Source organism: Ursus americanus, chromosome 12 (assembly GCF_024610735.1).
Source record: "Ursus americanus isolate L20-20 chromosome 12, mUrsAme1.1.p, whole genome shotgun sequence".
NCBI classification, from domain to species: Eukaryota; Metazoa; Chordata; class Mammalia; order Carnivora; family Ursidae; genus Ursus; species Ursus americanus.
In genome coordinates this window covers 31,638,081-31,656,906 of record NC_142138.1, presented here as the reverse complement: position 1 = coordinate 31,656,906, position 18,826 = coordinate 31,638,081, and the positions used below count along the sequence as shown (strand labels likewise).

Here is an 18,826-nt window from a genome sequence, read left to right as displayed (position 1 = left end):
ATTAACCCCCCAATTGGGGCACAGAGTCCTGCGATCCAGGACATGCCCCTGAGGCCTAGGGGGTCCTCACAGCTTCAGACCTAGCCCCAAGTCCACACCTGAGTTTTATTGTTGTCTTAAGACAATAAGTTCTGGGTAATTATTATATAGTAACAGATACTAATATAATAGTGGTAACAATACAACAGCAAAAGAAAGACACACAAATTTCCCCAAACTGGAAAACAAATGGAAGTGTGTGGAAAGATAAAAATGATGAGGAACCCACAGTCCAGAATATATTTAACAGGGGATATAGTCAAGGGCGAGACATTTTCTAAGCAGAGCCTCAAAGAGCACCAGGCTTGGAGTAGGCAGGTATGTGACAGGAGTGAAGAAGAGGAATTAAAAATGGGAGGTTAAATGAAAGTCTGTGTCCAAACAACTACAGTAGTCCCACATGTCATTCTAATTCCTGCTCTTTCCCTTTCTTCCCTGAACAGGAAGATAGCCTGTGGAAAAACAAATTTTCAACCAGGTAACATTTCCCTTTAAAAATTATCTGGGGGTGCCTGGGTGGCTCAATAAGTTAAGTGACAGACTCTTGATTTCAGCTCAGGTTATGATCGTGAGTGGTGGGATCAAGCCCCACGTCGGACTTCGCGCTGGATGTGGAGCCTGCTTGGAATTCTCTCCCTCCACCCCCCCCCCACCGTGTTGTGCTCTCTCAAAAAAGAAAAATATTATCTGGTCTGCCTGGGGAGACAAAGGCTGCTAGGGTGAGTAATGGGCTTCCCAGAATATGGCCTTTTTCATTCTGTATGGAGGTACACCTTGCCCACTAGGCTATTTCCAGACCATTATCCTAAAGAAAAGCATACCAATCCACAGACCTCAAAGAAGTAAACAAAGTCCAGTTAGTCTTCCTGTTCATGGGAAAAACAAACATTATAACACATTGCAAACCCACACAATCTATCTAAGAATATCAATCCAGTCACCAATTAAGCTTTCAAATTTGAGAAGAAAACCACCAGTACAAGAATGAAAGCCCAAGACAGACAAAATTGACCCCAGAGGAAGGAAGACACTTCAGGAAACAGAAATATTAAATGGCAGATACAGCTCTCCCTTCTCAGGTTATTATTATTCTAAATATTTATCCTTGTCATTTTGCATATTATAATTAGTATATTATTTTGGATTGCTATCAACAAGTCCTATCAAGTCAGAGAGGTGGGTATTAAAAAGCGAATTTTCAAGGAGCACCTAGGTGGCTCAATCGGTTGAGTGCCAGACTCTTGGTTTCCATTATGGTTATGATCTCAGGGTCATGGGATCAAGCCCCACATCTGGCTCTAAGCTCAGGGAGTCTCCTTGAGATTCTCTCTCTTCCTCTGCCCTTCCCCTACCCCATGCTCTGGCACTTGTTCTCTCTCTCAAATAAATACATTTTGTAAAAAAACAAAGAATTTTTAAATTGTTTTTAAATTAAAAAAAATAAAAAAATTTCAAGCTTCCATTTAGCATATAGCTAAAGCTTCTATTTAGTGTATAAGTAGAGGTAACTGGATTATAAGAAATGAAATTCTCTCTCTCTTTTTTTTTTTCAGAGGGAGAGAGAATCTCAAGCAGACTTCATGCCAAGTGCAGAGGCCAATGGGGGCCCAACCTCATGACCCTGAGATCATGACCTGAGCCTAAATCAAGAGTCCAACACTTGGGGTGCCTGGGTGGCACAGCGGTTAAGCGTCTGCCTTTGGCTCAGGGCATGATCCTGGCGTTATGGGATCAGGCCCCACATCAGGCTCCTCCGCTATGAGCCTGCTTCTTCCTCTCCCACTCCCCCTGCTTGTGTTCCTTCTCTCGCTGGCTGTCTCTGTCTCTGTCAAATAAATAAATAAAATCTTTAAAAAAAATAAAAAATAAATAATAAAAAAAAAAGAGTCCAACACTTAGGTCTTGGTGGCTGGGTGGCTCAGTTGGTTAAGCGGCTGCCTTCAGCTCAGGTCATGATCTTGGGGTCCTGGGACTGAACCCGAGTCAGGCTCCCTGCTCAGTGGGGAGTCTGCCTCTTTCTCTCCTTCTGCCCCTCCTCTACCTTGTGCCTGTGCATGCTCTCTAACAAATAACTAAAATCTTAACAAAAAAAAAAAAGTCTGACTTAACAAACTGAGACACCCAGGTGCCCCTAAAATTTTCTCTTTAAAGAGCACCCTATAATTTATATATTAAACACACACACATGCTGCAGAGTGTTAATTCTAAGAAAAATTGAATCCACAGCTAAAAATTACTCTTTGCAGTATTAGTTTCTACCTATTAAATGACAATCTCTTTAACAGATGGGAGAGCTAGGAGCACTCAGTGCAGCAGTATCCTAACATTAAAAAGACCTTTCAGAACTTCAAAACATTACACTAAGTGAAAGAACATCAACCCAAAAGGTCACATATTGTATGATTCTATTTATATAAAATGTCCAGAATAGCCAAATCCACAGAGAGAGAGGTAGATCAGTACTTGTCAAGGGCTGGGGGTAGGAGAGAACAGGACATGATTACTAATACGTGGGGGTTTCTTTTTGGGGTGATAAAAATGTTCTGGAAGTAGAACGTGTTACTGGTAGCACAACTCTGTGAATACATTAAAATCCACTCATGTGCATACTTCTAAAAAGTGAATTTTATAGCATGTGAGCTATTTCTCAGTAAAGCTGTTATTTAAAAAAAGACTTTTCAGAGAAAAAAGGTTGTAGTTCCAAACCAATGTTTGGCAAAGCTTATATAGGAAAATCTTGTTAATCACTTTCACAAATGACTGACCTAACTTAGAAAAAAGCTTATGCCAGGATTTCTTTAATCTAAATAAGCAAGAAATCTTTCTGGTAATTGAGTAAATCTTTCAAATGTTCACAAACTGTTTAACTTCCCAAGGAGTTCAGATCTTATTTTTTTAATAACTTTCTTCATTAAAATAGTTTTCCTGAATTTAAGTATCTGGCATATAATAAATGCAATTAAAAATAATTTAACAAGCATTTCTTAGAAAAGAACTTATTTTGGGGGCGCCTGGGTGGCACAGCGGTTAAGCATCTGCCTTCGGCTCAGGGCGTGATCCCGGCATTATGGGATTGAGCCCCACATCAGGCTCCTCTGCTATGAGCCTGCTTCTTCCTCTCCCACTCCCCCTGCTTGTGTTCCCTCTCTCGCTGGCTGTCTCTCTGTCAAATAAATAAATAAAATCTTTAAAAAAGAAAAAAAGAAAAGAAAAGAACTTCTTTTGGAACAGTCACATTCCAAGATCATACATTTATACCCTAGAAGCATTCCTAAGATGTTTCTCAAATATTGAGCCCTTCTTGTGGCTTTCATGTATTTTCTTTTCCATAAGGATTCTTTTTATCAAACCCCTGTAACTTAAACAACAGAGTAGTATAATGAACACTTGGCAAAATATTTTTTAAAGTTGCATATTAAAAAGAAACTGCAGCAATTAGGTACATCATTCCTCACAGCAGAAAAATGCAAAGTGAGTAGCAATTCTCCTTATAAATCATCTAGGACATAAGTATCTACAGAACAGAAAGATAAAAAGTATTTGACAAAATAGAACATCTTTTTATGTTAAAAACTCTAAATAAATTTGGTACAGAAAAAATGTACCTTAACACTATAAAGGCCATATATGACAAGCCATAGTTAGTATCATACTCAACAGTGAAAAGACCGAAAGCTTTTCTTTCCCCTAAGACCAAGATAAGAGTGCCCATTCTCACCACTCCTATTCAACATAGCACTGAAGCTCTAGCCAGAGCAATCAGGCAAGGCAAAGGAAAAAAAGGCATCTAAATTGGAAAAAAAAAAAAGTAAAATTGTCTCTGCGCATGATATAATCCTATATAGAGAGAATCTTAAAAGACCACCAAAAAACTGTTAGAACATAAACAAATTTGGTAAAGTTGCAGGATACAAAAGCAATGTATAAAAATCAGTTGCATTTCTATATACTCATAATAATCAATCAGAAAGAGAAATTAAAAGGAACATCGTAGAGTAAGAAGATCCTAAGCTCATTTCACACCAGGGATACAACTAAATAATACTCACATCAGTGTAAGTAACCGAAAAACTGACTGAAAAACTCTCCAAAGCTAAATGTAGAGAAGGGGCCACATCAAAGTGGGTAGGAAGAGCAGAGGTACGGTCAGGAGCTAAATGGACCCATAGGGCTGTTCATGAGAGACAGGGATACCACCAGTGCAGAGAGGGGAGAGAAAAAGACCCTCACACCAAGCACCTGAGCCGCCTGAACCTTCAGAGTAAGATAACCTGAAGCTTTGACTCAAATTTTACAAGCTCTTACAATTGGCGTAGCTTAACACCTAGAACTTCAAAAATCAGCATGCTTGGCTCTGTACGAACCAGAGGAAGACAGGAAACTGGGTCCCCACCCTTAAAGAGACACTACTACAAACAGCCCCACTCAGATACAGCATAGAAGCAGCAATCTGAAAAATGCCTACGGTATATGAGAGGGAGATTTGTTTACTAATCTCAGAGCATGTGCTGGAGGGGCAGGGATCTTTGGGAGAATTCTCCAGGAACAAAGGAACTGGAAAACACAATTTCCTTTCCCCACCACCCAGCCTAGATACACGGATACCTCCAGTAACCACTGAAGCACTAATATTTCACAAATAACTTACTAACAGTGTACTCTGCCCTGGTGTTCTCCTGCAAACAAACCCTCTCCAACTAGGCCTTCCTCCAAGCTCCTCCATAGCAGACCTGCACAGTCCTTACTAACACACCACCCCAGTCCCTGATTTCTCCTGTGGTCCTATCCCCTTCAATACACATTTAAATGGAGCCCATCCAAAGTGATGCTGTAAGCCTGGCAGTCTGTAAGCAGCCCTGACAGGGGCCAGCACCACTTCAAAGTGACTCCGGCCCCAGGGAGAAGGAAAAATAACTACACACAACAGTCTAAATGTGGCTCCAGCAGTGGACTGGGGACAGACATCATGTCTGACCGCAGGACCTGTCCAAAAGTGAAAGCTTCTCAGGGACAACACAGGGAAAGCACCCTGCAGTTCAGTGCTATTGCATCTCCGACATACACCTGGTCTGACTCAACTCAATCCTAAGGCAGCCCCAAACTGGCCCACTAAAAACACAGGGACCACGCCCTGCCACAACAAGCAAAGACAGCCACTTCAGACAACTTGGCTGAAGGCAACAGTGGCTCAGCCACAACACCCAGGCACATACAACACACATAGGAGACACCCCGAAAGCACCAGGTTCTAGTGAATAGGGGATACTACACTGTAGGACACTAGACCTCTTCTTCATAAGCTCACTATTTTCAAGGGCAGGAAATAGGGCTTACTTAGACATAGAAATATACACAGAGTTAGACAAAATGAGGACACAGATGAACATGTCCCAAATGAAAGAACAAGACAAAATCACAGCAAGTGAGCTAAACGAAGTGGAGATAAATAATATGCCTGAAAGAGAATTTAAAGTAATGGCCATAAAGATACTCACTGGACTTGAGAAAGAATGGAGGACCTCACTGAGATCCTCAACAAAGAGACAGAAAGCAAAGCAAAACAAAACAAAACCAATCAGAGATGAAGAACTCAATAACTCAAACTAAAAATACAGTAGATGGAATAAATACTAGACTAGAGGAAGCAGAAGAACAAATCAGTGACCTGGAAGACAGAATAATGGAAAGCCATCAAGCTGAAGAGGAGAGAGAAAAAATAGTAATAATAAATGAAAATAGACAAAGGGAACTCGGCAACACCATCAAGCATAATAACATTTACATTATAAGGATCCCAGAAGGAGAAAGAAATAAGGGGGTAGAAAATGTATTTGAAGAAATAATAGCTGAAAACTTGATGAATCTGGGGAAGGAAACAGACATCCAGATCCAGGAGGCACAGAGAGCCCCCAGTAAGAACTTCCCAAGCAGGCCCATACCAAGATACATAGTAATTAAAATGGGAAAAAGTAGAGATAAAGAATTTTTAAAGTGGCAAAAGAAAATAGAACAGTTACATACAAGGAAAACCCCATAAGCCTATCGGCTGATATTTTACCAGAAACTTTGCAGGCCAGAGGGAGTGCCATGATATATTCAAAGTGCTGAAAGAAAAAAAATAAATAACCTGCAACCAAGAATACTCTATCCAGTAAGAGTATCATTCAGAATAGAAGAAGATAAAGAGTTCCCAGACCAAAAAAAGTTAAAAGAATTCATAACCACTAACTCAACCATACAAGAAATGTTAAAGGGGACTCTGAGTGGAAAGACCATATGCAGGAATAAGAAAAGCAGGGAGCACAAAAACAGTAAAAGTAAGTATATCTATAAAAATCAGTCAAGGGACTCACAAAATAAAAGGATATAACCTATGACACCCTGTGCCTAAAATGTTGGAGAGAGACAAGTAAAAAATGGCTTCAAACTTTAGTGACCAGCAACTTAATACAGACCACTATATGCATAAGATGTGATTACAAAACTAACAGTAACCACAAATAAAAAACTGGTAATACATATGCAAAAAATAAAGAAAATGGAATCCAAGTATATCACTAAATAAAACCAGCAATCTGTGAAGAGAAAAGAAGAAGAAAGGAACAGAGAAGAACTACAAAAACAACCATAAAATAAGTAACAAAATGGCAGTAAGTACATACCTATCAATAATTACTTTGCATGTAAATGGACTACGCCCTCCAATCAAAAGATGTAGGGTGACAGAATGGATAAAAAAAAGCAAGAACCCATCTCTATGCTGCCTACAGGAGACTCATTTCAGACCAAAAAACACATTCAGATTGAAAGTGAATAGATGGAGAAGCTATTTATCATTCAAAGGGAAGTGGGGGGAAAAAGCCAGGTGAGCAATACTTCCATTGGACAAAACTGACATTATTTATTTTTTTGAAAGTAAGTTCTACATCCAAAGTGGGGCTTGAATTCATGACCCTGAAATCAAGAGTCATATGCTCTACTGGCCAAGCCAGCCAGGCGCCCCAGACAAAATAGACTTTAAAGGAATTGTTTATTTATTTATTTTAGAGAGAGATTGAGAGAGAGAGCATAAACAGAAGGGGCAGAGGGAAAGGAAGAGAGAATGTCAGGCAGACTCTGTGCTGAGCATGAAGGCCGGCAGGGGGGTTCAATCTCATGACCCTGAGATCAGGACCTGAGGTGAAACCAAGAGCCAGATGCTTAACTGATTGTGCCACCTAGGCGCCCTGACAAAACAGACTTCAAAACAAACACTGTTAGAAGAGAAAAAGAAGGACACTATATAATCATAAAGAGAACAATTCAAAAAGAAGATAAAACAATCGTAAACTTTTATGCACCCAGCATGGGAGCACCCAGATACAGAAAGCAGCTAATAAAAAACATAAATGAAATGATCGATAGTAATACAATAATAGTAGGGACTTTAACGCCCCACTTACATCAATGGATAGATCATCCAAAAAGAAAACAGGAAACAGTGGTTTTCAAGGACACATTGGAAAAGATGGATCTAACAGATATAGTCAGAACATTCCATCCTAAAACAGCAGAATATATATTCTTTTTCAAGTACACATGAACATTCTCCAGAATAGATCACATAATTACGTCACAAAATAAGCATCAACAAATTAAAAAAATCAAAGTCATAACATACATCTTTTCCAACAACAGTGTTTTGAAACTAGAAATCAACAAGAAAAAAAATCTAGAAAAAAAAAAAAGAAAGAAAGAAATCTAGAAATAACACAAATACATACAGAGGTTAAGTAGCATGCTACTAAACAATGAATGGGACAACTAAGAAATCAAAGATGAAATCAAAAAATACATGGAGACAAATGAAAATGAAAACAAAATGGTCCAAAATCTTTGGGATGAAACAAAAGCTGTTGTAAGAGGGAAATTTGTAGCAATATAGGCCTAACTCAAGAAGCAAGAAAAATCTCAAATAAGCAACCTAACCTTACACCTAATAGAGCTAGGAAAAGAAGAACAAAGAAAACACAACACCTTCCTTCCTAGAAGGAAGGAAATAATAAAGATTAGAATAAAAGTAAATGAAATAGAAACTAAAAAAAAAAAAAAAAAAACCACAAAATAAAAACACAACAGAACAGATTAATGAAACCAGAAGCTGGCTCTTTTAAAATACAACAAAATGGATAAACCTTTAGCCAGACCCATTAAAAAAAAAACAAAAACACTCAAATAAACAAAGTCAGAAATGAAAGAGGAGAAATGACAACCTACACCACAGAAATACAAAGCATTTCAAGAGAATATTATGAAAAATTATATGCTAACAAATCGGACAACCTATAAGATATGGATAAATTCCTGAAAACATCTAACCTTCCGAAACTGAATCAAGAAGAAACAGAAAATTTGAACAGACCAATTACCAGCAATGAAACTGAATCACTAATCAAAAAACTCCCAACCAACAAATGTTTAGGACCAGATGGCTTCAGGTGAATTCTATCAAACATTTAAAGAGGTACCACCTATTCTTCTCAAACTATTCCAAAAAATAGAAGAGGAAGGAAAACTTCCAAATTCATATTATGAGGCTCACATTACCAAAAAGAGAACTACAGGTCAATACCTGTAATGAATATAGATGCAAAAATCCCCAATAATATTTTTATTAGCAAACTGAATCCAACAATACCTTTAAAAAATCATTCACCATGATCAAGTGGGGTTTATTCCCAGGATGCAAGAGTGGTCCTCAATAGTCACAAGTCAATCAACGTGATACATTACATCAAAAAGAGAAAGGATAAAAACCATATGATCATTTCAATAGATACAGAAAAAGCTTTTGACAAAGTAGAATATGCATTCATGATAAAAACCCTCAACGAAGTAGTTTAGAGGGAACATACCTCAACATAATAAAGACCATATATGAAAAATCAATAGGTAACATCATACTCAATGCTGAAAAACTGAGAGCTTTACTAAGGTCAAGAACAGGACAAGGAGGGGTGCCTGGATGGCTCAGTTGGTTAAATGACTGCCTTTGGCTTGGGTCATGATCCTGGGGTCCTGGGATTGAACCCCGCATCGGGCTCCCTGCTCTGCGGGAGTCTACTTCTCCCTCTCCCTCTGCCTGCCGCTCCCCCTTGTTTTTGCTCACTCTCTTCTCTGTCAAATAAATAAAATCCTAAAAAAAAAAAAAAAAAAGAACAAGACAAGGATGTCCACTTTCACCACCTTTATTCAACATATGAATTCAAGTCCCAGCCATAGCAAACAGACAGAAAAAGAAGTAAAAGGCATCCAGGTTGGTAAGGAAGAAGCAAAACTGTCACTATTTGCAGATGATATGATGCTATACACACACACACACACACACACACACACACATATATATTTATATGACTCCACCAAAAAACTAGAACAGATAAATGAATTCAGTAGGGTCACAGGATACAAATACACAGAAACCTGCTACATTTCTATACACTAATTATGAAGTAGCAGAAAGAGAAATGAACAAAACAGTCCTATTTCCGATTGCACCAAAAGGAGTAAAATACCTAGGGATAAACTTAACCAAGGAGGTGAAAGCCCTGTGCTCTGAAAACTATAGAACACTGATGAAAGAAACTGAGTATGACACAAATACAAAGATTTTTCATGCTCATGGATTAGAAGAACAAATAATGTTAAAATGTCCATACTACATAAAGCAATCTACAAATTTAATGCAATCCCTATCAAAACACTAACAGCATTTTTCACAAAACTAGAACCATCCTAAAATTTGTATGGAACCATGAAAGATCTTAAATAGCCAAGGCAATCTCGGAAAAGAAAAACAAAATGGAAGTATCACAGTCTCAGATTTCAAATTTTACTACAAAGTTATAGTAATCAAAACAGTATGGAAAACAGTGTGGAGGTCCCTTAAAAAGTTAAAAATTGAGCTCCCCTATGATCCAGCCATTGCACTACTGGGTGTTTACCCCAAAGATACAGATGTAGTGAAGAGAAGGGCCATATGCACCCCAATGTTCATAGCAGCAATGTCCACAATAGCTAAATCGTGGAAGGAGCCAAGATGCCCTTCATTTTTTTTTTTTTTTTTTTTTTTTATTAATAATGATTTTTTATTATATTATGTTAGTCACCATACAGTACATCCCCGGTTTTCGATGTCCAAGATGCCCTTCAACAGATGACTGGATTAAGAAGTTGTGGTCCATATATACAATGGAATATTACTCAGCTATCAAAAAGAACGATTTTTCAACATTTGCTGCAACATGGATGGCACTGGAGGAGATAATGCTAAGTGAAATAAGTCAAGCAGAGAAAGACAATTATCATATGGTTTCTCTCATCAATGGAACATAAGAACTAGGAAGACCGGTAGGGGAAGAAAGGGATAAAGAAAGGGCGGGTAATCAGAAGGGGAAATGAAGCATGAGAGACTATGGACTATGAGAAACAAACTGAGGGCCTCAGAGGGGAGGGGGATGAGGGAATGGGATAGGCTGGTGATGGGTGGTAAGGAGGGCACGTATTGCACGGTGCACTGGGTGTTATACACAACTAATGAATCATTGAGCCTTACATCGGAAACCGGGGATGTACTGTATGGTGACTAACATAATATAATCAAAAATCAAAAAAAAAAAACAAAACCCAGTACGGTACTGGCACAAAAACAGACACACAGATCAATGGAACAGAATAGACCAGAAATAAACCCATGATTATATGGTCAATTAATCTACAACAAAGGAGGCAAGAATATGCAATGGGAAAAAGAGAGTCTCTTCAACAAACCGTGTTGGCAAAACTGGACAGCTACATGCAAAAGAATGAAATTGGACCACTTTCTTACACCATACATAAAAATAAACTCAAGGGGCGCCTGGGTGGCTTAGTTGGTTAAGCATCTGGCTTTTGACTTTAGCTCAGGTCATGATCTCAAGGTTGTGAGATTGAGCCCCACTTTTGGGCTCCATGCTAGGCATGGAGTCTGCTTAGAATTTTCTCTCTCCCTCAGCACCTCTCACCCTGCTCGTGTGTGCTCTCTCTCAAGAAAACAAAAACAAAAACAAAAAAAAACAACCTCAAGATAGATTAAGGACCTAAATGGGAGACCTGAAACCATAAAAATCCTAGAAGAGAGCACAGGAAGTAATTTCTTTGACATAAGCCACAGCAACATTTTTCTAGATAATGTCTCCTGAGGTAAGGAAAACAAAAGCAAAAATAAATTATTGGGACTTCATCAAAATAAAAAGCTTCTTCACTGTGAAGGAAATAATCAACAAAATTAAAAGATAATCTACTGAATGGGAGAAGATATTTGCAAATGACATATCCAATAAAGGGTTAGTATCCAAAATATATAAGGAATTAATGCAATTCAACACCAAAAAACAAATGATCCAAAAAAAAAATGAGAAGACATGAACAGACATTTCTCCAAAGAAGACATCCAAATGGCCAACACACATGAAAAGATGCTCAACATCACTCATCATCAGGACATACAGATCAAAACCACAATGAGATATCACCTCACACGTGTCAGAATGGCTGAAATCAAAAACAAGAAACAAGTATTGCAAGGAACCCTTGTGCTCTGCTGGTAAGAATGTGAACTGATGCAGCTACTGTGGAAAACAATGTGGAGGTTCCACAAAAAATTAAAAATAGAACTACCTTATGATCCAGTAATATGAAAAGATATATGCACCTTTATACTTAATGAAGCATTATTTATAATAGCCAAAGTATGGAAGCGGCCCAAGTGTCCCTCAATGGATAAATGGTTAAAGAAGATGTAGTGTAAAGAAAATATTATATACACACACACACAAATGCACACACACAATGGAATATTATTTAGCCACAAAAAAGAATGAAATCTTGCCATTTGCAACAACATGGATAGATCTACAGGGTATACTGCTAAGTGAAATATGTCAGAGAAGATAAATACCACATGATTTCACTCATATGAGAATTTGGAAACAAAACAAAGGAAAAAAAGACAAAATTAAAAACAAACTCTTAACTATAGAGAACAAACTGATGGTTACCAGAGGGGAGGTGGGTAGGGCGAGGGGTGGAGTAAGTGAAGGGGATTAAGAGTACACTTATCATGATGAGCACGAAGTAACACGTAGAATTGTTGAATCACTATATTGTATGCCTGAAACTAATAGAACGAGAGAAAGAGAAGAGAGAAGGCGAAATTAAGAGAACAACCCTATTATAATAGTAATAAAAAGAATAAAATACTTAGGAATAAATTTTACCAAGGAGGGGGCCTGGGTGGCTCAGTCAGCATCTGCTTTCAGCTTGGGTCATGATCCCAGGGTTCTGGGATCCAGCCCCTCATTGGGCTCCTTGCTCAGTGGGGAGCCTTCTTCTCCCTCTCCCTCTGCTGCTCCCCCTGCTTGTGCTCGCTTGCTCTATCAAATAAATAAATAAAATCTTTAAAAAAAACTTTAACCAAGGCGGTGAAAATCTGTACACTGAAAACTTTTAAGACTTTGATGAAGAAACTGAAGTGACTAAATAAGTGAAAAGATGCTTCATGTTCATGGATCAAAAGATCTAATATTGTTAAAATCCCTAAAGCCATTTTAGATTCAAAATTCCAGTGGCATTCTTCACAGAAATAGAAAAAACAATCCTAAAATTTGTGTGGAACCACATGACATCCCAAAGAGCCAAAGTGATCCTGAGAAAGAACAATACTGGAGGCATCACACTTCCCAATTTCAAACTATACTACAAAGCTATAGTAATTACACAGTATGGTACTGGAATAAAAACAGGCACATAGACCAATGTAACAGAATCAAGAGCCTAGAAATAAACCCTTGCATATAAGGCCAACCTATATTTGACAAGAGAGCCAAGAATACTCAACGAGGAAATGACAGTCTCTTCAATAAACAGTTATGGGAAAATTGGATAATCACATGCAGAAGAATGAATTGAACATCCATCTTACACCACTCAGAAAATTGGCTCAAAATAGACTAAAGACTTAAATGTAAGGGATGCCTTGGTGGCTCAACTGGTTAAGTGTCCAACTCTTGATCTCAGCTCAGGTCTTGATGTCAGGGTTGTGAATTCAAGCCCTGCACTGGGCCCCACACTGGGCACAGAGACTACTTAAAAAAAAAAAAAAAAAAGACTTAAACATAAGACCTGAAACCATGTATCTGCTAAAAGATAACACAGGGAAAAAGCTCTTTGACATTGGCCTTGAAAACGATATTTTGGATATAACACCAAAATCACAAGTAATGAAGGCAAAAGTAAATAAGCGGGACTTACATCAAACTGAAAACCTTACGTAGAGCAAAAGAAACAATCAACAAAATGAAAAGGTAATTTACTGAATGGGAGAAAATATCTGTAAACTATCTATTTGATAAGGAGTTAATATCCAAAATATATAAGGAACCCATAGAACTCAATAGCAGAAAAAATTAAAAAATGGACAGATGACTTGAATTGACATTTTTCCAAATAAGACACATAGCCAACAGGCACATGAAAAGGTGCTCAAAATCACTAATAATTAGGGAAATACAAATCAAAACCACAGTGAGATATCACCTCACATCTATTAGAATGGGCTATTATCAAAAACACAAGAGATAACAAATACTGGCAAGGACAAGGATAATAGGGATACTGGGTACACTGTTGGTGGGAATGTAAATTGGTACAGCTACTATGGAAAACAATACAGAAGTTCCTCAAAAATTAAAATAGAACTACCATATCATCCAACCAATCCCATTTGTGCGTATATATCCAAAGGAAATGAAATCACTATTTTGAGATATCTGCACTACCATGTTCACTGCAGCATTATTCACAATAGCCAATAATATATGGAAATAACCTAAATGTCCTGTTAACAGATAAACAGATAAAGAAGATACAGAGCATGTAGAGGTGTGTGTGTGTGTGTGTGTGTGTGTGTAAAGTATATTATTCATCGGTGATAAAGAAGGAAATCCTGCCATTTGCGACAATATGGATGGACCTCGAAGGCATTATGCTAAGCGAAATAAGTCAGAGAAACACAAATACTGTATTCTATCACTCACATGTGGAATCTTTTTGAAAAAGCTAAACCCATAGAAACAGAGAGCAGAATGGTGGTTGCCAGAGGCTGAGTGAGAGAAATGGGGAGATGTTGGTCAAAGGGTACAAATTTCCAGTGAGAAGACTAAGAAATCCTGGGGATCTACTGCACAGCATGGCAACTACAGTTAACAATACTGTATTATATACTTGAAAGTTGCTAAGAGAGTAAATATTAAACATTCTCAATCCCCCCAATATACACATAATCCTGTGAGGTGATGGACACATTAATTAATCTTACTATGGTAATTATTTCACAATATGTATGTATCAAATCACCACATTGTACACCTTAAATTTATACATTATATATCAATTATATCTCAAAGAAGCTGGAAGAAAATTTAAAAAAAAGAACAGAAAGATAAAGCTGTCTATATCAAATAGTAAAAGGGAAGAGAAATACCTTTTCTATAAAAGAAGTAGATATGTTTCATCTATTCCAAACTTACAAATACAAAAATATAAGGAAAATGTGAATAATTCAGGAGATGCTAACATAAGCAATAACTAAAATTTACATATACATATAAAAAAAATCTTGAGAAGATTAAAGATTACGAGCAGTACATCTTTAAAAAAGGCAGAGGAGTGCCTGGGTGGCTCAGCTGGTTGAGCATCAGACTCTTGATTTTGGCTTGGGTCATGATCTCGTGGTTGTGGGATTGAGTGCCACATCGGGCTCTGCACTCAGCACGGAGTCAGCTTCGGATTTTCTCTCTCCCCTGCCCCTCCTCCTACTCATTCTCTCTCGTGCACTCTAATAAACAAATTTTTAAAAATCTTTAAAAAATAATAAAATTAGGGGTGTCTAGGTGGCTCAGTTGGTTAAGCATCTGCCTTCAGCTCAGGTCATGATCCCAGGAGCCTGGGATTGAGCCCCACGTCGGGCTCCCTGCTCAGTGGGGAAGCCTGCTTCTCCCCCTCCCTCTGCTTACCGCTCCCCTTGCTTGTACTCTCTCTCTCTGTCAAATAAATATCTTTAAAAATAAGAATAACAATAAAATTAAAAAGTCAGAATCAAGGCTGAGGGTACAAGGTATTGGAATATTAAAGCTTTCTACACTACAGAATGAATTACAGATGTGTGATACTATTTATATGAAAAAAGACAGCATTAATATCCAAAATCTACCATAAAAATAAAGTTATTCTACGATAAAATTGAGCATATGTGATTTTTAAAGTTGTTTTAAGTAGAAAAAACTATAAAAAGATGAGCACTGTGCAAGCACTCTCTTTTGATACAAAATTTAAACCTCAGTAGAAAACAAATAACCCATAAATTTATAATTCATTGATCACCATTGTTTACACATTGGTGTATTTATATCTAGACTTTTTTCTCTGCCTAAATACTTATACAATATACTACATACATGTTTTTCTGTTTTTTCTAATTACAAAATTACAATCATACTCTCTACCTACTACTCTTTTCATTTAACGAATGTTCCCATGTCATTAAAAACAAATGGAAACATGTTTTTGGCACTACAATATTTCAAATTATGTATGCACCATAATTTGGCATTAGACTATTTCCAGTTTTTCATTATTGTTAAAATGCCATAGTGATTATTTTTATATATAAATCTTTGAATCTGATCACCTTCTGGAAAGAAACACCTAGGGGTGCCTGGGTGGCACAGCTGAGTGACTGACTCTTGGTTTCGGCTCAGATCCTGATCTCAGGATCATGAGACAGAGCCCCAAGTGGGGCTCTGCACTCAGCATGGAGTCCGCTTGAGTTCTCTTTCCCTCTCCCTCTGCCCCTCTCCACTGCATGCTCTCTCTCTCTAATAAATAAATAAAAATCTTTAAAAAATATATCTAGAAGTGTGATTTCTAAGCTAAGGAATCTAAACATTTTTTTAAAGATTTTATTTATTTATTTGACAGAGAGAGAGAGTATAAGCAGGGGGAGCAGCAGAGGGAGAGGGAGAAGCAGACTCTCTGCTAAGCAAGGAGCCTGATGCAGGGCTCGATCCCAGGACCCTGGGATCATGACTGGAGCCGAAGGCTGATGTTTAACCGACTGAGCCACCCATGCACCCCGGAATCTAAACATTTTTAAGAGTCCTGATATAAGATATTACTTTCCATTACGATACTTACATGGCTCACCCATAATCCACAGTATATGACAGTGTACCTCTAAAGTATGTGTTTACATGTTCACCTCTTTAAAAAGACTATAAGCTACTGTGCAAACTCATATTCATGTTACAGTCATCTTTGTAACCTGGTATCTACCACATAGTAAATACTACATAAATGGCAAATGAATTACAGCACAGTGGCAAAACGATACTGCCTGGTGAACAAGAATGAGAAATTCTCACTGGGAACATACTGTCCTACCTCTGCTGCTGAAGCAAAGGAATCAGTTGATGCAATGCTCAAGGAGTCTCGCAGGCCAAATTCATCCATATTCCCCTTCACGGTGGTATCTGTATCTTTATCTTAAAAGTAAAAGAAGAAAAGTTAAGAAACTGATATTCCGGGGCGCCTGGGTGGCACAGTCGTTAAGCGTCTGCCTTCGGCTCAGGGCGTGATCCCGGCGTTCTGGGATCGAGCCCCACATCATGCTCCTCCGCTGTGAGCCTGCTTCTTCCTCTCCCACTCCCCCTGCTTGTGTTCCCCCTCTCGCTGGCTGTCTCTATCTCTATCAAATAAATAAATGAAATCTTTAAAAAAAAAAAAAAAGAAACTGATATTCCTTGTCACTGACATTCTATAGTAGGTATTTTCTTTTTCTTTCTTTCTTTTTCTTTCTTTCTTTCTTTCTTTGTTCTTCTTTCCCTTTCTTTCTTTCTTTCTTTCTTTCTTTCTTTCTTTCTTTCTTTCTTTCTTCCTTTCTTTCTTTCTTTTGTCTTGGTTTAGACTGGAACCTAAAAGAAAAACAATAAATACAAACCAATGCGGTATAACCTGATAAGATTCTCAAAATGTATTCATTGTTTAACTAATTCTGAAATACTGCCAAGCAGAAGAGAAAGTACTATAAAGCAGACTTTTTACTTTAAAAAGGGATTAAACTTAATATCAGATTTAAAAAGCTTTTGGATATGTAATAATTTAACTGGAATATAACTAGAGTTGGATTATCTGCCATACATTGTAAAATCAGCATAAACCAGAGCAGTCTGAAACAGAGCAAATTAGCTGCAAGTGACCTTACCCAAATTGTGAAAACGAGTAGGTTCATTCAAATTAAATGAATTATTAACGTAAAATGTTGTCTGGCCAGTCACTTGTGATAAACTGATTAAAACAATTTAGGAAGAAAGTATCTCTAGGGGCGCCTGGGTGGTTCCACTGGTTAAGTGGCTGACTCCTGCTTTTGGCTCAGGTCATGATCCCAGGTCCTAGGATCAAGACTCAAGTCGGGCTCCAAGCTCACCAGGGTGATAGATAGATATGTTCTTCAGTCCTTAAGGCCTACTTTGAAACACTGAAAGGCCAAAAACAATCAGAGCTAGGTCCCTGATGTTTACTCTGGCTATGTGAGGGTCAAATATAACCGTCCCAATGATTATAAGGGCTGAAAAGGTTTAAATACTTTGGCAAATGGTTTTATCTGGCCATGCCGAGACAGTCTACCTATTAACATATGCAGCATTCTGAATGTGGTATCAATATCTTCACATACTATCATCAGAAATCTGTTAACATTAACTTTTCAAATAAATACTGAACTTGCTTACAGATGTGTCTACATTGTAGCAAACAACTGATATCCTTTAAAATTTATCACAACTATGAAAAAGCAAAGAACAAAATATATACTAATTTTTCTTACTGATCCTCAATCTGCTAAATTTGTCAGATACTTTATCTTCTTTAAGAAGGAACTAGAAATCTCTTTGGCTTTCATTCATCCAAATTTCTATTCTATCATTTTTCCCAAAATAGAAGTTCATTACCTTTACCAGAAATTTTCCAAGTTCTATTTAAAACCATCAAGTACCAGAAAACATGGACATTTGTGATTCTATACAGGAAATGTAGAGTTTTTTCTTAAATGCAAACCATTAATTTAATTTAAACTCAAGTTTTGCAACGAATTTATATTCCAAACTATAAGCCAAGCAGAAAAGCAAATAAGACATAACTGGTTCATTCCTATTAGATATTGAAAATAACCATATGCATATTTTTTTCTCCTACTTTATATTTAGGGAGCCCACATTTGACAACTTAACCATTTGTCTTCCAAGATTAAATTATAATTGTTTCCAGATGAAGGTTACATCAACCCTTTTAAAGTACCTAACTTCACAGCTTAAAAGCCTTCTACTACTGAATGACTATTAATAGAACAAATAAGAAGTTAAATTATTCTATTTTCAAAAATATACGTTCTTTTAGAAATTTAAATTTTTCATTGAACTTGAGAACTAAGCAACATAATTGGTTTTATGCTTATGAACAGCCATCAGATTGGTATTTTTGGACATTCAATAATCCAGAAAAACTCCCATTATTTTCTTTTCAGTGCACATGTGATTTTAAAAAATGCACAAACTTTGAGAGATAAATCATTTACAAAATTGAACTGGCATTTACAACTTTGAAACCTTTATCTTCTTATTTTTCCATTGTTAGTATTAATTGTGGAAAATGAAATCTC

The 18,826-nt window shown here is 37.4% G+C and overlaps 1 protein-coding gene across 9 annotated transcripts in view; it reads right to left on the bottom strand.

Annotated features, from left to right (window-relative positions):
* The window catches only part of MIGA1 (mitoguardin 1), a 95,960-nt gene that overhangs the window by 25,878 nt on the left and 51,256 nt on the right, over positions 1–18,826 (bottom strand). For all 9 annotated transcript variants that reach the window (XM_087866023.1, XM_087866027.1, XM_087866028.1 and 6 more), the window contains one exon: positions 16,555–16,655. In XM_087866023.1, coding sequence (XP_087722149.1) covers positions 16,555–16,655 — 101 coding nt within the window. The remainder of the gene's footprint in view (positions 1–16,554; positions 16,656–18,826) is intronic.